This window comes from Biomphalaria glabrata, chromosome 5, assembly GCF_947242115.1.
Source record: "Biomphalaria glabrata chromosome 5, xgBioGlab47.1, whole genome shotgun sequence".
In the NCBI taxonomy this organism is placed as follows: Eukaryota; Metazoa; Mollusca; class Gastropoda; family Planorbidae; genus Biomphalaria; species Biomphalaria glabrata.
In genome coordinates, this window is record NC_074715.1 from 7,930,585 (window position 1) to 7,953,518 (window position 22,934).

The 22,934-nt window shown below is 36.8% G+C and overlaps 1 protein-coding gene across 1 annotated transcript; it reads right to left on the reverse strand.

Annotated features, from left to right (window-relative positions):
- Positions 1-554: 554 nt before the first annotated feature.
- On the reverse strand, positions 555-22,788 carry LOC106075693 (uncharacterized). Its single transcript, XM_056029872.1, has 12 exons — positions 22,668-22,788; positions 22,149-22,229; positions 19,970-20,037; positions 17,035-17,166; positions 16,171-16,344; positions 12,915-13,100; positions 10,719-10,925; positions 9,909-10,109; positions 8,736-8,870; positions 7,810-7,947; positions 4,268-4,354; positions 555-2,014 (listed from the first exon to the last, which is right to left on the reverse strand). Exons 3-12 carry the CDS (start codon positions 20,025-20,027, stop codon positions 1,374-1,376), a joined length of 1,959 nt encoding a protein of 652 aa, XP_055885847.1. The 5' UTR covers positions 20,028-20,037; positions 22,149-22,229; positions 22,668-22,788; the 3' UTR covers positions 555-1,373.
- Positions 22,789-22,934: the final 146 nt, after the last annotated feature.

Consider the following 22,934-nt stretch of genomic DNA (forward strand, 5'->3'; position numbering starts at 1 on the left):
CTCTCTTAGTTTTTTTCCTATTTCTTTCTTTTCTTTTTCTTCTTTTTAATTTCCCTCTTTATACTTGCGCTGCATTGTACTCTCTTTTGTTGACATTTAAATTTGTCTTTACAGTAACTCTCCAATATTTCTTCTGGTTGAGTAAAAACTTTTGTTGCAATATTCGTGCAACCGTTACATGACTCAGCTGTAAACTGAATTCACATCACTTTCACCTACCCCTCAGTCTGTTAAGCCGTTGGGGCACCCCGCAAGATTTTTCGACCGTCATCCTTTGTTTCTCTCTTGTCTTTTGTCTTGAGTAGAACCTCTTTCGTTGGCAGGCCCGTCCATTCTTTTATGTTGTCTTCCCATCGTTTTCTCTGTCTGCCTCTTCCTCTTTTTCCTGGTACTGTTTCGTGAAGGAAGGTCTTCGCGAGCCCCGAAGCTGATTTACGTTCGTCGTATAATTTATAAACATTTTAAGCTTTCAGCGAATATACCGCACAAAATAATTATAAATTTGATGTAAACAAAATATTAATAAATTGAAAAAATTTGGGAGAAAGCCAATAGTTTATTGAGAAGTATTTTTATTATTATTTATTATTATTAAAAAAAAAGTTTGTAGGCCTATTGTAAAGAAGTTTTGTAAATATAATTTCACATTTAGTTTCACAACATCGTGAGACCATTTGAACTTTGAGCTTAAATTATATACCTTTTGAAAGTGTGAAGTGTGTATTGTTTCAATCTACTACAGTAGTAACGAAAGAAAACATTTCATTTGAATTTTTATTTACCCCTTCCTCTTCTCCCAAAGGAAAAAAAAAAAAAGATCAAGTGATTTCCGATAATTTCCTGATTTCATTAAAGCGAATTATTTAACTATTAATAATACAATTTTGTTGAATGACCGTGACAAAAAAACAACAACAAACTAACAAAAAACACATTTGTACAATATTGAATTGTATATTCAATTCTAAAAATTGTGTATATGCGTAAATGAATGTATTTGTGTTAGACATAATCATTCTTTATTTCTACTTTATTGAACAAGTAAAACTGTTGAAAAGAAATCATTTTGAAATCAATATAATTATTTTGATAAGATTTAGCAGCTTTTATGCGAAATGAAAGAAACCTAAACTTTAACGAAAAAATGCAATATATTATAGAGAATATATTAGATTTTTTGTTTTCCTTCTTTGGATTTCTTTTAATGTTCATATGATGATAAAGCTAAATTAGAATAGCGCAAATTCTGAGGTTTCCTATAAGAAAGAAAGAAAACGTGTAGTTATGTGGGCTATGGAAGGTAAAAGTACAATCCGAAAAAAAAAAAGAAAGACTTGCTATCAGACGTTACAGCAGCTTAATATGGACTGACTTTAACTTGGCAGCTCTCTCATTTTCATCTCGGCAAATGTTACACTGGAGTGCAGACCACTTACGCTAAAAACGTTCACACCCCGACCGTAAGCAGTGGTACCCCATTCACCGTTAAGATTGACCCAATGGCAGTTATTGAACCACCACGCCCCCCCGTAAGCCAGGGCGCAGTTCCCATCCAGGTACAAGTCGTTGTCACTGTCAAACGTGGTAAACTTCATGTCATTGTGAGACATGAGCGGGTCGGGGATTTTGGTGAAGTTCTCAATCTTCAACTCGTACTTCTCCTCCTCGCTCAATATTCTAAATCCCGTGTAGGTGAAGAAATGTTTTTTGTCGTTGAATTCCACGTCGATTCTGAGCTCGTACCGTCCTCGCGACGTCAACTTGAAGAGGTTCTCGTTGCCCAGGTAAAACTCTCCGATGTCGTAGTCGCCGAAGCCGTTACGGTATTCATCCCAGCTGTTGTAGAATGGGACGGTGCCGTTAAATCTTCGATGAATGACGATCCAGCCTCCGCCGTCTGTCTTCGTGTCACACATGACCTTTAACCCGGACTCCAACCTTACTACCACCCTTTCTTCTGTGCTGTTCACATCACGACAGGAAGTGGGTTTCGGATCAAAGAAAGTAGATTTACCTTGAAGGAAATTTTTTTTAAAAAAAGTATTAACAAGCATTAAAAAATACTTGAAAAAAAATTGCTTATCTAAGTGGAAAAACTCCACATTTACAACTATAGATCTAAAAATGTAGAAGTTATTTCCCTTTATCAATCTCAAATAAAACAATAAATTATCAAAAAATAATTCACAAATTGGTTAATTTTTTAATTAATTCATTTTTTGTCGTTAGGTATAATAAATAATTGTTTAAGTTTCAACTTGATCTGAGAATTGGGTGAGAGAAATATCATGTCCAATTATATACCCACGTAGTTTATCTATATCTATGAATACTGAATGATTAATTTCTCTTGTTGGGATCACACAAAATAATTAATTACCAATTATTAATTGACTAATTAATTAATTTTTTAAAAACTGATTCAAGTTTTGTTAGGGACGAATAATAATGAAGGTTTCAACTTGATCCGATAATGGATGTGGGAGAAATAAAATGTTTTTAAATTTTACTAGACAGACAGAAAGACAGACAGAGTTAATACAAGATTTGTTATAATAACCGCAGCGTTATGTTTTACATAGCAACCCAGTGTTGAGATCCTTTTGACAACCCAGTGCTAGAATCCTCTCGATAATCCATTGGACGGATCCTCATGGCTCATGCTAGCTCATTGTTGTGATCCTCTTGACATCCAAGTGTTGGGATCCTCTAGACAACCAAGTGTTGGGATCCTCTTGATAAAACAGTGTTGCGATCCTCTTGACAACCCAGTGTTGAGATCCTCTTGACAACCAAGTGTTGGGATCCTCTTGACAACCAAGTGTTGGGATCCTCTTGATAACCCAGTGTTGGGATCCTCTAGACAACCCAGTGTTGGGATCCTCTTGACAACCAAGTGTTGCGATCCTCTTGACAACCAAGTGTTGGGATCCTCTAGACAACCAAGTGTTGGGATCCTCTAGACAACCAAGTGTTGGGATCCTCTAGAAAACTAAGTGTTGGGATCCTCTTGACAACCAAGTGTTGGGATCCTCTTGAAAACCAAGTGTTGCGATCCTCTTGACAACCAAGTGTTGGGATCCTCTTGACAACCAAGTGTTGCGATCCTCTTGACAACCAAGTGTTGGGATCCTCTAGACAACCAAGTGTTGCGATCCTCTTGACAACCAAGTGTTGGGATCCTCTTGACAACCAAGTGTTGGGATTCTCTAGACAACCAAGTGTTGGGATCCTCTTGACAACCAAGTGTTGGGATTCTCTAGACAACCAAGTGTTGGGATCCTCTTGACAACCAAGTGTTGGGATCCTCTTGAAAACCAAGTGTTGGGATTCTCTTGACAACCAAGTGTTGGGATCCTCTAGATAACCAAGTGTTGGGATCCTCTTGACAACCAAGTGTTGGGATCCTCTTGACAACCAAGTGTTGGGATCCTCTTGAAAACCAAGTGTTGGGATCCTCTTGAAAACCAAGTGTTGGGATCCTCTTGAAAACCAAGTGCTAGAATCCTCTTGATATCCCTTTGGATAGATCCTCATGGCTCATGCTAGCTCATTGTTGCGATCCTCTTGACAACCAGTGTTGGGATCCTCTTGACAACAAGTGTTGGGATCCTCTTGATAACACAGTGTTGGAATTCCACTTGCTAAACCATTGTTAGGTTTCTCTTGCTAATCCATTATAGGGATCCTCTTGATGACAAAGTGTAGGGCTCCACTTGATGAATTTTCCTAACAGCCGTTTCTTAATTCTTTGACAACTCATTGTCGGGAATACCTTGAAGTCACTTAGGTCCACAACAGCTTCAAGATCCAAGCATATATATATATAAATAGTATTTCAAGTGACATTCAGACCTGATTCTTAATTTTCATAAACACAATTGAGTGTATAGGGAAAAATTAGAGGCAGAATGGCTACCTGGTCGAGTGATATGCGCTCTGGAGTGTCGTATCGTTGGTCCAGGATTCGAACTCTACCCACCGCCAACCCCCTACCGTTCTGCAGGTTAAGCTAGGATGTAATATTCTTTAATTTTGAAGAAACATCCAAAATATTAAAACTACATAAACCAACTTACTATTAAACAATTCAGATGTTAATAACTGTCAAAAACATGATTAGGTGTAAATAATTGCGGAAGTAATCAAATCTACTTCATTTTGGTACATAGCTGTTAAGTAATTATTAGTGTCAACTATAAATAATAAAAAGATTGAGTTGATACAAGCTTTTGTAATAAAAAAAGGGAAGATTATTATAAACTACCTGGTATCTCAGGTGGGCAAAGCTCAGACGTTGTTTTACTCCCTTCCTGACACATACAATTGAGGCCGTAGCGTCCCTCTTCACAAACTGACACATGATACGGGACAAAAAAAAAGTGACATCGCATGGTATGAAAAAACAAATTACAAAAATACTTTACAAACATGAAATAGAAAAAAAAAACTTTACAAACATAAATAGAAAAAAATACTTTACAAACATGAAATAGAAAAAAAAAATACTTTACAAACATGAAATAAAAAAAATACTTTACAAACATGAAATAAAAAAAAAATACTTTTTAAAAAAACAAAGCTTATCTAAGGGTAGGAACCGCTAAGTACGGCCATTTATCTGAAAATTACGAGGTTAAATCTCCTTTCTGCTTTATAAAACAAAATTAATTAATTAGTACTAAATGATTAACTCAATGGTTATTGTTTTTTTTTTTGGATTGTATTGTTATCGACTTTAAATAATTGTGCAAAATTTCAGCTTGATCCGAGAATGTGAAGTGGGATAAAAAAAAAAGGGCAAAAACTTAATATGGGGACCAAATCCACACACACACACACACGCACGCACGCGAACGCACACACACACACATACATATATATATATATATATGTCACGTACACTATGACCATATATGGTAACAGTTTCGGGTTGTTTGCCGACATAGCTTGACATAGCTGGGAAAAAAAACCAAGCATGTAATCAAATGAACTCCATTGGTTCCGAAAATTAATTGTTGTACATTAGACTGCAATGATTGGTTGGTCTGGGAGGGGTAAGTTGTTGATCACGTGATTACGAGCTGAAACCCTGCGAAGATGCAAAATAGCCTTAGTCTTGTCTCGGAAGTTGTAGTATTAACATCTAACTTGTATGTAACGTGAATTTGAGAATACATTTTAATCATTGTAACTATTTGTGAATAGTGTTTTCAAGTTATTAATTAAAGTAATTGTTTTTAGACGAAGAGAAGTTTCTTCATTGAATTTAGAACGTACTTAGATCATATCTGTCAAGCAGTAACTCCTAGACCTAGATGATCCTCTTATCAATTGGCAACATTCTGTATGATCGTATTATCAACATTGATCAGTCTACTTCTATATGATCATCTTATCGAAAGATCATTTCAAGATCCTCGGCAATCACGACCATTGATGGTGCAATATAGTTCAAGTCTGATCGTAACAGTGGCACCATCTTAGATTGTGACATCAACACCATTGATGATCGTGACAATATATATATATATATATATATATATTGTTATAACTCTGCCATGCGCACCGCCATCCAGGCTAGCGATAGAGGTTGTTATAATGTATTTGTGATGTCCTGTGAATAAACATCCCTGCCTTCTTGAGTTGCCTCCCTTAAGTTATTACATTTGGTTTCAGAAGTGGGATTGGGCGACTCAACGGAGGCCTTAGGTAGGGTCTTATTTAAAATGACATCGATGAAACGGCTAGACGAGCTGGAATTAGAGCTGAAAGTAGAGCTCGATTTGCGGCGTCTGAAACGCTATGAAAAGAATAAGGACCATTCTAAGAGCATGTCTTCAGCAGGGGAGGATCCGAAACATATTTGTTGGAGGTGGATTCAGATATCGGCGAGCTTCTGAAAACTTTGAAAGACTCACTAAAAGACATGTACGACTCGATGCGTGAAGAAATGAAAATGATGGTAAACATGTTCGGAAACAAGGTGGAGGAGACTGTATTGAAAAAGGAAGGCCAGATAGACCAAAGGGATCAAATGGTGTCGCATGCGAAAGGAGGAATAGACTCGTTGATGAGGGAGCAGACGCCTGGCCAGGACTTTAGCTGCACAAACAGTGGTGAAGGTTGCGCTGGGGATTGTAGCGTCGTCTGTGACTGTGTTGTGTGCAAGTCTTGCGGGGGTGTCTTTCAAGACGAGAAAGAAAGACGAATGAAAGAAACAATTGAAGAAGCTAGAGAAGTCTGTTATGTGCCTGAAGCTTTTGTTCCTAATGTATCTGCAACAAGTACCTCAATAAACCGAACAGATCAAAACCACGTTGGGTCTGCGTCCAAGCTTGTTGCTGTGGGCTCTAAAGACCTCTGTTTATCTGTCGGTACCCTTGACGAGAACTGAAAACACGAAAGCCCTTAGACCGTTTCTGATTCCTTTCCTTGGATGTCGTCGGGTGAAATTACGAATACGGGCCCCAACAATGGCCGAGGCAGAAACAACGAATTAGACTTTGGCAACGGCATAACAGAGAACTCGATGCTTGGTAACTGCATCCAGGCGATTGACATGAACTGTATATGCGGCGCCCTGCGGAGACAGCGCCCATGCCAAGACACCCAGCTACAAGATCTGAACTTAACAGAATTGGTTGAATGTTCTGTATCACAAGGTCATGGTGGCAAGTTAATTCCAGACCATTAAAGGAGCGGTGGATAAATTCAGCGCGCAAGAGAGCTGATTGGTTGTTTCCAAATATTGAAGGAAGTAGATGATTGGTTGTTTCCAAATATTGAAGGAAGTAGATGGTAAAAAGTATTTAAAGTTGGTAGCTGTTCAATTAGATTGTATTGTACAGTGTTTATTTTATTCAAGTGATTCCTAGTTCTAGAATTAAAGCTTCGTATTTACAGTTCCGTAATTTCAATTTTTGAATTTGTAATTTACATTTGTATCTCCGGCATCCCGATATTATTGGAGTGTTCAGTAATTTGTTTAAAAGTAGAAATCTAGACTCAATTAGAACAACAGAAATACATTGTCTGATCAACACAATCTCATCGTAACAACAAACCTGCATCACAGCTAACACTCACATAGATATCGTCACACAGGTGGAATAGCCAGAACAAGTAGTAGGTTAAAGTTAGTTAAGAGATAGGCTGGAAATTCTTTGCGAATTAGTTTGTATTTACACGACCCCGACATATTTCTATGATTGTACGAAATAGTCTCTACCTAGAGAAATAGAGAGAGAGGAGCAATCTAGTCATGCAATGGGCCTCATTCACCAATCGTAAGCAAACAACATTTAGTCACGTGATACTATTGATAAAACAGGGAACAAAAAAGCAATTGTGTATTAAAATTAGATCGTAATTATATTTGTATAGAAGAGATAGAGAATAGTGTACTTTTGTGTTGTTTGTTTATGATTGGTGAATGAGGTCCATTTAGATGTAGCTGAAACCTAGCCATGGTATGGAGATGCTATTGAAAGATTCAGTCGCGATATCGAAACGCTATAAATGGGTCCTAGGCATTGAATCTAGATACTTTAAAAGAATTCAAGCCATGGTGGTCGAGATTACATAGGAGAATCCTAGCCGTTGAATCAAGATCCCTTTTAAGGATTCTATCCATGTAATCGAGATGCGGTCGATGGTGTCTAGACGCTGTATTCAAACTTTTTACAAGAAAGACAGAGAAAGATAGAGTTGATATAAGCCTTGTAAAACTAACACGACGAACGTAAAATAAATGTATAGCAATTATATTTGATTAATAAAAAAGTATATGACAATGGACAGGCTCACCTTCGGTACAGTATGGGGGATTCGAGTAACCAATACATCCTGAGCTGCATAGACCGTCAGCCCCTTGGCAAACTTTAAATGCACATTTATCATGGCAATCCTTCTTGCAGTATGATCCCCATTTACCAATGTCACACTCTATACATAACGAGATATGTAATTCCTCAATACTTTTTAAATTATCTGTGATGTTTACATGTGATGTTTCACGAGCTCATTCTTACATCTAGTCTTTTAAGTAACATAGTGTACAATACAAAGGGGAAAAACAATTAAAATATTAAAAAAAAATAATTTGAAGAAAAAAGCTTACATAAAGGAAATAACCGCCTAATTGCGAGAAGATATCTCAATACTGTAGGATACGTCACGCTTTTTCAAAATACTATTACCACTACTTATTTTTTTTTTCTTTTATTGATTCCTGAGTTATCGTCGACAATGAATACTTTGGCAAAGTTTCAACTTGATCCGAGAATGGGAAGTGGGTGAAAAACAAGTAAACAAGTCTAAGTTGACAGACAGACAGACGGAGTGAGGTAATATAAGCTTAGCCGATATTAAAATTTAAATCATAATATATATTTGTTTCAGTTGCAAGGTGCAACTGTAAAGTGATTTCAAATTAAATTATATGTCTTTGATTGTTGTTAATTTTTGAACTTTCATGACTGTGCATACTTACAGTGATAGAAAACGAAATCATATGCCTTGATTAACAGTGGATAATAATCAAAATCATTGAAAATAATTTTATTAAACTTTGTTATAAAATCTTTTTTTTTAATATAAAAAAAAATATTTTTTTTTCGGAATAAACATGTAAGCAATTATTTAACCAGAACATTATCAGTCGTAGCTGGTAGAGATAGATGGCAATTTATACTTCTTAAGTTTTATAGAATAAATATATTTAAAAAAAATACTTTTAGTGCAGGCAGGTGAGTCGACGTAACCAAGACAACCCGGTGGACAAGATCCGTCCATTTCATTACAGGAGTCAGGACAATGGCTGTCACATGACTTCGTACAGTCAATGTCCCATGTACCAGGTACACATTCTGTTCAATACAAACAACACAATAGTACACAACAGAATAACAAATGAGAATGAGTTTGTAAAATGTTTGTAAAAGTCTTACATGTTTCGGGTGTTCCTTCAGAGTTGAAGATAATTTACTTCCTAATGCAAACCTTCCGCAGGACGACGGGGGATGGGAGCGGGCAGGGTTTGAATCCTGGACCATCGATAAATCCGAACGACAGTCCAGCGCGCAAACCGCACGACTAGGCAACTATGGGCTGTTCTTAAAATAAGAGATAGGATTCCTCAATATGATTTAATATATTTTGGCACAGCCGATTCCGGTTAATTGGACTCGATTTTTGTCAAAATTAAAAACAAGAGCTTGGGCTCCTTCAATGTGATGTTATATATTTACACGAATAAATTTCGTACAGCCGATTCCGGTTAATTGGACCGCATCAAGATGCACTCGAATTCTCTGAAATTACCAGCTGGTCCGAATAACTGTATTGAATTGTATAATAGAATGAATGTGTGTCGGTACTTCTGCACTCGGTCTGAAAAAATGTCTAACCTATTAACTGGTGGTCCGACGAACATAATTCAATGAACCTCACTCACCAATCGTAAATAATCACCTTTGAACTAGGTGCTTCCCTATCTAATCTTACGATCTAATTCGAATCAAACGTGGATATCACGTGATCGTATGTTTCATTGCTTTATCCCTGGTCATCACGTGACTGTTCATTTTGGTGAATATAGGTTCATTATATTTGATATTTATAATTTGTTTAATTTTTAAATGTGGACACGTGACGTCAAATACAACTAAGCCGCCATGTTATGTGCAACTGTGCTTCACCACGGAGCGAATGAAGAAGCTCAGGTGGATAGCATAAAAGTAAAGTTCCCCTTTCAGACCTTGTGGTCTATAGGGCAGATGATGTAATACCATCTATCATGAGCTTGTACGCAAATTTAATACGATTGCTTTAGTAAAAAAGATCAAACAATTTAGGTTACAGAGTTCAAAAGAATAATATAGATTATATATAGTTCATGCTCTTACCGCCGTACACGGAGACTTCACAAAGAGAGATCGACAACGACGATGGGTTCGTCTTCGTGTATGTGATATTGAGCCCGGTTATGGGCTCTTTATCAGCATTGGAATAGAGTTTCAGATCGGTGTCGTAAGATTCATCTAGAACAACACTGCTGTTCTCGTTGATGGTTACTAGCCTCAGACTTCCTTTGGTGGTGAAATTGCCTGGCCAAACAGAGCATACATTCATGTATTAACAATATAAATAGCGCTATAGAGATTTCAAACTCATATGTTGTAATTAATGTTCCTCCCCGACTCTGTTTAATATTTTTTGAGTCTTGACTTCTCACATGAATAATATATATATATATAGGGCCTATTGATATGTCAAAAATTAGGAATTAGTTATTTGTTTCATAGAAAGGGAAAGTTTTGATTTTGAGACGATGACGTATCTATTAAAAACAAGACTAGGATTTTAGGAAGAATAGCGAAATGTAAACTATTTTTGACGGCTTTAGATAGAAGCCTGTTATTATGAAAGTAGAGATATAGCTTGACCACATTCGACTTGGCTTTCGAACCTGGGGTCCTAGATTCGAATCTCGGTGAAGGCTGGAATTTTGAATTTCGGATTTTTATGGCGTCCGAAACTCAGAGGCGCCCGAAGATCCCGAAATTTAAAATCCCAGTCTTCACTAGGATTCGAACCCCGGTCTCCGGTTCGAAGGCCAAGCGCTTTACCACTCAGCCACCACGCCTCCCTTATCAATCCGAATGAGGTTGTGTACGCTATATAAAAATTAACTCCCTCCCTAAACAGATCATTACCTTTGTTTAATATTTCAAAGCTGCTTGCTACGACTGGCACGTTGAGAGTTAAAGACCATGATTTTACCGGCACATTATTAGATCCCATGATAGGTGTACAGTTGCCCTTAGGAAAGGTCTCTCTATTGCCGTCTGCTAAGACTTTTTCATCAATGGCCCCTTGACTCGTTGTTAATGTTGCTTTTTGTTTTAAGCCGAAGTTGCGACCTGAAAATTAAAAAAAAAATCTCTTGTACCGCTGCTAATAGCATTACGTTCTAGTTATAGCGTAGCCTCGTGTTCGTAGGGTATGTAAATTTTTAAAACCCATTTTATTACTCTTTAAAATGCTTTATTATCATAAAATAATAAAGGTGAAGTAACGGCAGTAGCCGTCAGCACCAAGCAAATTTAAAGGACTATCTTAATTTAAACAAATAAAGCTTAGCTAAGGGAAAGAACTCTGCACTCTCAATAATGTAGAAGTCACTTTCTTTAATCGATATCAAACAAAATAACTGTTTACCAAGAATTAATTAACTAATTGTTTAATTTTTTAATTGATAAATGTTTAATATGTATAATTGTTTAAAGTTTTGACTTGATCCGTTTGATCGTCTTAAGAGCTCAGCCGAAGGCTCTTCGAGCTCTAAGTTTGAAAAAAAACCTGTTTCGACGCCAAACAGTAAAAAAATAAAAAAACAACCTGTGTGAACACAGTTCTGTTTGTTTCCAATGCCCTTGGACCCGGACGCATGCTTGGCTGAACATGGCCGAAGGCCGAGGACACCGGGAGCCTCCGCCATTTTCCTTCGTTATACCAAGCTAACCGTGGGGGACTCGCCATTTATGTAACTGTCCCTTGAGGAACAGCGCATGGATGTGTGACAGGTTTATAGGGACTCTTTTGCAACTCCGCCCGTGCAAGAGGTGGACTCTCGTCTACCCATAGCCATCCCCTCGGGAGTTTTGTTTCGCCATTCATTTAGCCTAGTTACCCCCTCAAGTAACCGTTTCCACCCGGGTGCCACGATGAGGCAGAACAGCGTACCCTTAGAATGGGTGTAGAATAAATAAAATATTCAATTATCTCAACGGACAAAACCCTTTATATTTGGCTGCATTTGTAAATACTGAAGGATTAATTAATTTTGTAGGCATTAAACAAAATAATTAATAACCATTAATTCATTTACTAGCAGGGTAATTTTTTAAATTATTATCTTGTCTATGCCAGTCATAATTGTGCAATGTTTCAACATGATTTGAGAATGGATTTTGAGAAATAACGTGAGCAAACTTTTTACCGTGACAGACAGACAGGCTGAGTGAGTTGATATAAGTTTTGTAAAAAATAATTGTTAAAGAACTTTTATTACACAACTAGTAGATTTGTTAAGCTTATACATTACGTTGTGGAGATTTGCATTAGTGAAGACCGTGATATGTACAAAGTGTGTGCCTTTTGCATCAAGTTTCATTATGGCGATTGGAAAAAAAAGAAAAGAAACTGTATTTGAAAATAATTTCTGTGTGTACACGTTTATGCTTACATAATAACTAAAAGTGACATTTTGCTGTGACGTAGCTAGGGTTTGGGAACAGGGGTCTAAATTCGAGGGTCCCCCCTGGGCATCCTATCGAAGGGGGACCCAAACGATTGTCCGAAATATTTGTTACATGAAATATAAAATGTTACGCCTCTGCCGTGTAATCTTGCTATTCAAATTGTTATATAGGTTAGTGACACTGTTGCATGTATTCCACACAGATTGACAATTTCCGAGCGTGGTTACTCTCAGTGAGCAACCTGAGTTATATATTCTTAAGTTTTATATTTATTTAGTAAATTATCTCAGTCATGCTGTCGAATGTCAAAATGCAGGGTCAGGCTCCCGGGCCCCAAATCGTTAGCGACGTCGGCGAAATTCGGAATTAGTAGTTATAGATCTGCAACACAAACTTTCTTTCTAATCAAATGAAAATTATTTCAAAATTGGTTCCTATTTATACGCATTAAGTATCCTTAAATTAACCAAAAAATGCACGCTTAAATTTAAATAGCCTATGCACATATTAAAGCAAGATTAAATGGGTGATAAACATTTTTATCATATCAAAATGTGACAAACAATCTGACTTGAGAGGAACAGATAACATAAAATAATAATAGCTGCTTTTTATTCCCCACTTAGGTCTACCAATGTAATAACATACCACTGCTGACGTGAACTGAGCAAAGCGAGGTCACCCCTTCACCTTCAAGGATAACTGTGTTGACGAGTTGATTCCCTTCACACTGTATGCGGACTGTGTTATTGTCGATCGTTTTAAAGCGTTGTTTCTCACATCCAAATCTCTTGTCGTCGTTCTCAAAGTAAACGCGAAACTTCTCCAGTACATCTAAAATATAGGAATAGAACAAGGTTCAAGAAGCAATCAATCATTATCTAGTACTGTTTCAGACTTTGTAATCTATAAGGCAAATGGTGTTAATTAAGATCATCTGTCTCACGAGAAGTTTGGACCGTAAAGTCTTTTTTCTCTCTATTGTAAAGGTTGTTTTTTTTTCTCTACTCGTAAACCTTGTACTTTGAGCGCCTTGTATTTTTGTTTTGAATTATTCACTACGTCATAAGCCTGTGATGTTAAGTGGAATTCCTTGTTCATGAGACAGTTCCCCCTCTGAGGCTGATTGAAACGAACGTGTGTTTGGTCCATACAAGATTCTTAGTTTGGTGAAACTAGTAGGCAGCTTAAGTACTGTTTTCTTGGACTCATTATTTCTGTAGGATTTTCGAACCCCTGATTAGTGATTCAAGTGTTAGCGTAGTATTACTTATTGCCAGTGTGGGAGCTGTGTTATTTTAAACCAAAAGTTGTGGCTGATGGCGGATACTGGATGGTATTACAGTTGGGAAGCGTGGTCGAGAGACTAAGTACGCTTGTACTGGGCATGTATTAGCTACCAATGAAGGGAGTTCGAAGATGGGTCGAAGTTAGACACCCGACTCGAGTAGAGTTGTGTTTACTAAGCGCCTAAAGGCAGCACGGAAAACCTTCTCCCAGATACTCCTCCCCCCACTGGTCTACAAATAAGATTGGACCATAGCGCTCTGAGCATGTTATACCTAATATTATCTTATGTACTACAGACGTTACTTCCTGGCTTGGCTCAGGCAACCCATTCCATGCTCTAAGAGCACTAGGGAAGAAGCATCAAAAAATCACTAAATAAAAACTATAATTTAAATTTGTCATTTTTAGTACGATTGAATGGTTAAACCTCAAGATGTGAATCGGTTATTACCATCTTTTTTTTTATCAAGATTTGATGACATCAACATTACAATATTTTTTGAGTTAATCATATCATTACCCTTCTCTACATAAGCTGTAAATAGTCAAAGTAGTAAACATTTTATTTGTATATTAGTTGAGCTATCCAGTCGTATGAGTGATAGTCATTTATCACGTTAGTTTAGATAATGTCAGGGGCCCAGGAAAACGAGCCAAGGCTTAAAAACAAACCCAGACAATCTGTTTCTGATGTCACCGGTAAACGAGCAGGGTGTCATGTTGCCAGCGGAACTCCCAGCTGCCTATATTTTCCCTAACTAACGTCAAGTACCCATTAGAGTTGGGTGGACTATCTGGTTGTTCGAAAAATGTATACAGAATGCAGGTGTATGTAGCGATGAAGATAACTAAACACAATTGTTACAATTGTCTGCAATTAATAGCTCTCCACATTTAATTCTTTTGATATTTGTATACATTCATTAAGACATTCTATATTTACTTTCAAAAAGAGATGTCAATTGAATTTCATGAGAAATTTGACAAAAACTCATTAAAAATTATTAAGAGTTTGCATCTGGAAATGTTAACCATAACATGCCTTTGTGTGTATAGGATTTTAAAAAAAAATGTCATTTGGGTATATAGTTTCCTTACTTTCTTTGAAAACCAAAACTTTTTTTTTAACGCAATTGGTATAAAAAAATTAATTAAATGAGAGCGTGGAGTAGTTTGTGGATGAGGCATAGTCAATCATTTTTTCTTTGTGAGCTACAACTAATTCGTCGTCATCATCATCATCAAACTCCATTTGAGTGATGGCTTGAGAGGCTCAAATCCTGTCTTGCAAAAGCCCTGGACAGAAACCCTGCTGTCTTGCATAGTGCATACATGTCATCATACAGGTCGAGAATTTTTGGTTTCCCAGCCCTGTCGAGACGGAGATCAGCAAGTCTAGGGCAGTCAAACAGAATATGAGGCATGGTTCCCTCTTCTTTCCCGCAGCGGGGGCACGTCGTTGTGTCCTCTGGTAACTGGAGTAAATTCTCCCCATTCCTCTCGGGGTGTTCCGAAAAGGGCTAACGTTACGGGAGCCCCAACTTTCCTAGCAGGCTCTCATGCTCTCCTGGTGCAGAGTTCTGCTGGTGAGGCTTGGGGTGAAATGCTAAGCTCTGATTGACATAACCCCTGCACGCTCGTCTGGTGTAGAGACTGTGTCTGTCGGGGTCTATAGCTTATGCTCAACTGATCAGCCGCTGCCCTGGAGACTAATGATGGGTCTAGCCAGTAAAATTCGCAGGCTCTAAACTGGTGGTTACAAAAATGTCTCCCGCCTCATTCCATTTTGTGGATTAAACTTTGCCCATACCAGTGAATGGCTGAATTAACAACTATTTGGTCAAAGGTATGTACATATTTAAGAGAGGAATGAATAACAAGAGATTTTTTCCCCTATAAGACTACAAGTGATTGGCCAAAGATAACTACATAGGTGTTTAGATCTCAATTTTTGAGAGCAAAGCTTACGTATTTTTTCCATAAGTATTTTTCACGACTGACAATTTAAACTCAAGACCTTTGCCAACTGTTACCTTTGCCAGATATTAGAAATAGGTAGCCCAAAGAAATGATTACTTCTGTCATTCTGTGGGAGAGAACCACACACAAACCCCTTACCCATGATACTAATAGAACAGGATAGAACACCCTGTGGTAAGTAGGTAGGTAGATAGACAGACAGACTGGTAGACAGACAGGCAGACAGACAGATAGATAGATAGATAGATAGATAGATAGATAGGCAGGCTGATAGATAGATAGATAGATAGATAGATAGATAGATAGATAGATAGATAGATAGATAGATAGATAGATAGATAGATAGATAGATAGATAGATAGAACACTGGAAACCAACTACCAATGTTGCAAGGCAGGCATTTGATTGGAATTAGCAAGGAAAGTGTTAAGAGTTTTTGAAATTGCAGCTGAAACGCAGTGACACCTAGACTTGACGAAAAACTAAGGTAGTTTCTAGAGAGCTATTGAAATATAGATACAGTAGAAAGCTGTAACAACGGGAATAAGGTAAAGTATATACATTGTGTTTTTAATAATGAGCTTAGGGGAAAAAGAAAAAAAATATATTAATTAGTCCTGTGTAACTATGGTACCAGGTTTTCCAACTGTTATGCTCATCCATGTAAAGTAAATAGTAGCCTTCAAGTGGACATAGACTGAATTGATTCTTTCATCTTCGATGCAGTCAGTATCATCCCCATTGGACAATTTAGACAGCTCACTGTCAATCTTGGGGTACAGAACTTCAAACTTAGACACTATGTCCTCTGAAATTTAGTAGAAGAGGTAAACACATTATTTTTTTTAGAGTCAACTGAACAGTTTTGTTTCTTTATTTGTGTTGATATAAATTTAAATACTAATTTTTAAATGAAGCAAAAAAAAAAATTTATAATTTTTAATTAATAAATTATATGACTTGTAATTTCGAAGTTTCTTTCTTGAGACGAAATTTAGTTTAAAATATAACACAAAAGCAGTTGGCCCCTAACAAGGGATTGTGTAGCCAGAAATGGATTTGGACTTCAAAAGGCTATTAGAGATTTGGGACCCCTATGTAAGATACTTTTGTCCTTTCCTCTTTCTTCCAAATGATTGAAAATATCTCGGTAACCATTTTTGGAATTTCCAAAGCAAGCGAGGGTCCGAAACAGTAGTTTATGTTCCTTATTAGTATATTCTGAAATGTGTGTAAAGTAATAACAATGAAATAACAATGAAAAATGTGTAATTGTCAAACGTCAAGACTTACAGATTCCATGACTCCAGCCAGACTCCTAGTACAACCTATTTTAGGGTTTCTTAATATTTCCAATTATGTTGGGTTCTAGCTCAGTTACTTTTTCCATACATACTTAAACAATGCTCTGCTACTTTGTTTTCTAACTATCTATATTACCATTTCTGTGTGTGTGTGTGTGTTTTTTAAATGTTATTTTGAGCACTGCTATACTCACGGTATTGACACTTGTAACCAAACCATCCTTGACTACACGCGTCAGTATCACAGTCACCTTGTCTGGAGCATTTGCCTTGACAGTGACATTGATACTGGCAGACGGAACCAAACCAACCTCTGGGACATAGCCCTTGCATAGAAATTATGTTAGTTAAATAATAGATCTATCTATCTATCTATCTATCTATCTATCTATCTATCTATCTATCTATCTATCTATCTATCTATCTATCTATCTATCTATCTATCTATCTATGATTCTATCAAAATATCTATCTATCTATGATTCTATCAAAATATCTATCTATCTATCTATCTATCTATCTATCTATCTATCTATCTATCTATCTATCTATCTATCTATCTATCTATCTATCTATGATTCTATCAAAATATCTATCTATCTATCTATCTATCTATCTATCTATCTATCTATCTATCTATCTATCTATGTATGTATGTATGTATGTATGTATGTATGTATGTATGTATGTATGTATCTATCTATCTATCTATCTATCTATCTATCTATCTATCTATCTATCTATCTATCTATCTATCTAATCTATCTATCTATCTATCTATCTATCTATCTATCTATCTATCTATCTATCTGTCTGTCTATCTATCTATCTATCTATCTATCTATCTATCAGCCTGTCTATCTGCCTATCTATCTATCTATCTATCTATCTATCTATCTATCTATCTATCTATCTATCTATCTATCTATCTATCTATCTATTTATCTATCTATCTATCTATCTATCTATCTATCTATCTATCTATCTATCTATCTATCTATCTATCTTTTGCTAGAGTATTACTAAAGTGATTACAGATCCTGGCAGAACGTGTTTGTCCAGAATCGCAGTGTGGCTTTAGGACAGGTAGATCTACAACAGATATGATTTTCTCTTTTTGGCAGCTACAGAAGAAGAGCAGAGAACAAAAGCAGCCCCTCTTCATAGCATTTATTGATTTGACAAAGGCCTTTAACCTTGTTAGCAGAAGCGGTCTGTTTGCTGTACTAGAGAGAATCAGCTGTCCAAATAAGTTAATGAAACTAATGTCAGCTTTTCACGAAATTATGCATTGTACTGTTTAGTTTGAAAGCTCCTCCTCCAGGTCGTTCTCCATCAAGAGCGGTGTAAAACAAGGATGTGTATTAGCTCCAACACTATTTGGCATCATCTTTTCAGTCGTACTAACTAGCGCTTTTAAATCCATGAAAGATGGAATATATATCCAAGGTAGATCCGATGGAAGTCTTTTTAACCTGGCACGTCTTAAATTCAAAACGAAATGACGTTGTATCTTGATTAGAGAGCTGCTGTTCGCCGATGACGCGACACTCGTATCCCATTCACAAGGAGGTCTACAGAAGCTAGTGAATGCTTTGGCAGCTGCTTGTCAAGAGTTTAGCCTTACAATAAGTCTCTCCTAGACCGAAATCCTGGCTCAAGACGTCGCAGAAATACCTGTGATACATATTAGAAACCACACCCTTACAGTGGTGCAGGAATTTACCTACTTGGGATCAACAATTGCCAGTAACCTAGATTTAGACATTGCGCTGACAAAAAGAATAGATAAAGCTACTGCAGCATTTGGTAAAACTCTCCAAGCGCGTCCGAGAAAACGTCAAATTGACCACAGCGACAAAAATTTTAGTCTACAATGCCTGTGTTGTGAGCATTCTTCTGTAAGGCAGTGAAATCTGGTAAACATACATGCACCAAGAGTACAGATTGAATAGTTTCAACTTGCAGTGCCTGAGACGCATAATGCGCATCTCTTGGAGGGACCATGTCTCCAATCAGTAAGTTTTGAGATTGGCCACTATGAACAGCATGTATATATATGCTCTCCTGACACAAAGAAGACTACGCTGGCTCGGACATGTCTATCACATGCCAGATGGTGGAATTCCGAAAGATATCTTATACACTGAGCTTGTGTAGGAAGTCAAACCCAAGGGCCGCCAAAGACTATAGAGATGTCTGCAAGCGAGACATGAGAGCCACAGTCATCAACAAAAGTATGTGGGAAGAAATAGCCAAAGACGAGAGTGCATGGAGAAGATCCTTGCTGAGAGCAAAAGAAACGAAGCAGCCTTAATTAAGAGGGGAAAAAAGCTGCCCTGAATCAAATGCTTACACGAATTGTGGCAAAGTCTACCGCTTTAGAATTGGCTTGATTAGCCACATCAGATTCTGCCATGTCTCAAGACGAAACCAAAACCAGTGACTCATCTGGGCGCATCTATTGCCTTTCAAGACTAAAAGGAGCAATGTATCTATCTATCTATCTATCTATCTATCTATCTATCTATCTATCTATCTATCTATCTCTATATATATATCAATCTATCTATCTATCTATCTATATATCTATCTATCTATCTGTCTATCTATCTATCTATCTATCTATCTATCTATCTATCTATCTATCTATCTATCTATCTATCTCTCTCTCTCTCTCTCTCTCTCTCTCTCTCTATATATATATATATATATATATATATATATATCAATCTATCTATCTATCTATCTATCTATCTATCTATCTATCTATCTATCTATCTATCTATCTATCTATCTATCTATCTATCTATCTATCTATCTATCTATCTATCTATCTCTCTCTCTATCTCTCTCTCTCTCTATATATATATATATATATATATCAATCTATCTATCTATCTATCTATCTATCAATCTATCTATCTATCTATCTATCTATCTATCTATCTATCTATCTATCTATCTATCTATCTAACTATCTAACTATCTATCTGACTGTCTGTCCTCTGTCTCTCAATGTATCTAATGTATCTATCTGTCTGTCTATCTATCTGGCTGTCTGTCAGTCAGTCAGTCTGTTTGTCTGTGTTTCTTTCTATGTATCTATGTGACATTTTAAAATCGTACCATAGCAGTTGAGTGTTTGAACCATTTGCAATAATATTAGAATTAGTAGCCAGCTCATTTCCAATAAACTAAAATTAAATGATTAAAAAAATGTCAGTATAATTATCCAAATTGTTCATGATTCCATTTATATTGCTAATAAGTTTTAAGTAAGTAAAATCTTACCCATACTTTATCATAACTGTTACAAACCAATTTGACGTGTGCAGTTCGTGATTCATTATATTTGTTTACAAGGGAAAGTCTTAACTATAAATAACATCACACCTCAAATTCGTTATTAGAACGGTCTTCGTCCATTTAAAAAAAGCTACAGATTTTCCGGGACTTATCGAGAGTAATTGTAGAATTCTAAATAGCTAAAATAAACACTACAGCATCTCACAACAAAAATGTTTAATTCTATAGACCAGGAAAGCTATGGGTATGCTACAAAGGCATGTGTATATAGCTACACAGACTTTGGCGCAGTCTTTCCAACTTGGTTATAAACATACACTCTAAGTTAAAGACACCAACCAGGTAATAAACATACAGTCTAAGTTGAAAACACACGGTCTAAGTTGTTGATGATGTACGGTCAAAGTTGTCAAAAAATACAAAGTCTATGTTGTCAAAAACACAAAGTCTACGTTGTTGAAGACACAAAGTCTATAATTAAATCCAGAGACACAGCCCGACTAGGTAATAAACGTACAGTCTAAGTTGAAGACGCACTGTCTAGGTTAAGTCTACGTTGTTGAAGACACAATGTCTACAATGAAATCCAGGACACACGTATTATTACCTAATAAACATTCAAAGTTTAAGACACACGGTCTAAGCTGCTGAAAACACACTGTCTTAGTTGTCAATAACACAAAGTCTGCTTTGTTGGAGACACAAAGTCTACAATTAAATACAGAGACACAGTCCTTGATCAGGCTTTCTTATCTTTGTCTCATTAGAAAGGAAATCATTTTTAATTTATTAGGATTTTCCACAAATTCATAAAGTTTATATAATATCCAGACCTCCTATTTGTTTAAAGATAGCTTGATCTTATATCTGATTCCGCTTTCTCAATTGGTTGTCCCATGTCTCATACCAGTTTAAGATCTTCTGGGTTGTCTAATATTATGGCTGCCTGTTCAGGTCCCAGCTGAGTTAGGGGCCTCTCATGGGGAACCGAATAGCTTTGCGGGGTCGTTTTTTTAATTTACTATCATGAGGTCTTCATCTGGGCCCCCTAACTGAGCTTAGGCTTATCCGTAAGGGGCCCCCATTCTGACCAATGTTTATCCACCGAACATGCCCCATATGTTTAGTCTTTAAGACCCCCCAAGGGTCAGCCCTAACTGGGCTATAAGGGTTTCATCAGGGCTTCAACTAATTGAGCCCAGAATCAGCCTAAAGGCCCCCGTTTGGGCCAGCATTATCCCCTCAAATGGGACCTTTGAATTTAGCCATTTCAGAACCCTTACTGTTCGCCATTTCCTAACCCCACTAGGGCTTCAACTTGACTCTTGTTGAAGCCCATACTCGCCCCATTAGGGTTTTCATTAATCTCCACCAAGGTCCAGTATCTTTTGCCCTGTTGGGGCCCACAATTCTACCCCTTTACTGGCCCCACAAGTGTATCAAACGGGGTTTGTCTAGCTTCTGACAGAATCATTGCTATCGGGGAAAATTTGATGTGGCACAATGAAATGCTTAAACAACCTACGCTACATTTTAAAGAAATCCTTTGACTTTGGGAAATATTGTTGGTAGTGTTTATTGTTACAGACTGATACACTCGATACATATAGTTTTCTTAAATTAAGAAGAAAATGAAATTCGTTTGCGCTGCAAGGTGCAAATATAAAGTAAGAGCAATTTGAGAGGTATGTTTTGGACAAGGATAAAGATAACATTTGCGATGTTAGCCAATTTTATATATATAATATGTGCTATCGTCTTGATGTTAGAGCGACCGAATCATGCATTTGGAGTTGGCGGCCTCTAATGTTTCTAGGCTGGGGTATCAAAGTGAAATAAGGTTAAATTAAAATTGTAATGTCTTACTTAATATCACCAATTCTTACTTCAGTTTTTTTAAACTAATTAAACTTATGTTAAACAATAGTCTAATTCAAAAGCAGTGTTTACTATTCTTATCATGTCTATGTTAAATTAGCTAAACAAAAGAAAGACATACCCGAGGAACTATCGATGTAAAGGAGTCGATCAGTTGCACTAGTCCCTGTGACAGACCACCGACCTAGTCTTATCTGGACAGCTATTAAATAAAACTATCATGACATAAATCTAGTTAATCCTATCACCAAATTCAGACATATGGTATTCCTGTAAGGTTGCGTACGGTTATAGTAATTACACATGATCTTATCTGTTCAAGGGAGATAACTAGTAAATAAATATGAAATGCTTAAATAATGTATTTATATTTCAAACTATTAATTTCTTAAAAAGAAAATAGAGATTTTTATATTGTTATTACTTTTTTAGGCTTTTAAAAAATAAAATTCTACTATTATTTAACAATAGTTGTTCGTTGTGTTCTGTCATAAGTCGACTAAGGTTTAAATCAGCGTAAAGAGATAAAGCAGATATTAGACATAAATGAATAGCAGCACCAAGGACTAAGTCTCTGAGAGAGAAAGTTGTAAATTAAAATGCTACGAAAATAAAGAAATGCGCCGACCGAGGCTCGAACCTGTGACTCTGGATTCCACACCACCGCCTAGCGATAACTCACTAAGCGAACAGCACGTACCTTCAACTCCATATTTAAAGAGATAAAGGAATGGGCATTTGTTATATTGACGAAAGATTTCGAAATGACGCAATTCCTCTCTCTGCGCGAGGCTTGTGTACCAGGGAAACGGCAATCACCAATACAAGTTAGGATCAGCTGCGCCAATGGTTCTGTCTGGGTGCAACACTTCTCTTTGTAAGATGTCTAAGGATCACAAGCTCCGGA

Excerpts from the sequence above, each read along its gene's own strand:
- LOC106075693 (XM_056029872.1), bottom strand. The coding sequence starts at position 20,027 with ATGAGCTGGCTACTAATTCTAATATTATTGCAAATGGTTCAAACACTC. Across the intron at positions 8,871-9,908 it reads TGAAGTCTCCGTGTACGGCG|AATGTGTACCTGGTACATGG; the intron begins GTAAGAGCATGA and ends TGTATTGAACAG. Across the intron at positions 7,948-8,735 it reads CTCACCTGCCTGCACTAAAA|AGTGTGACATTGGTAAATGG; the intron begins GTATTTTTTTTA and ends CGTTATGTATAG.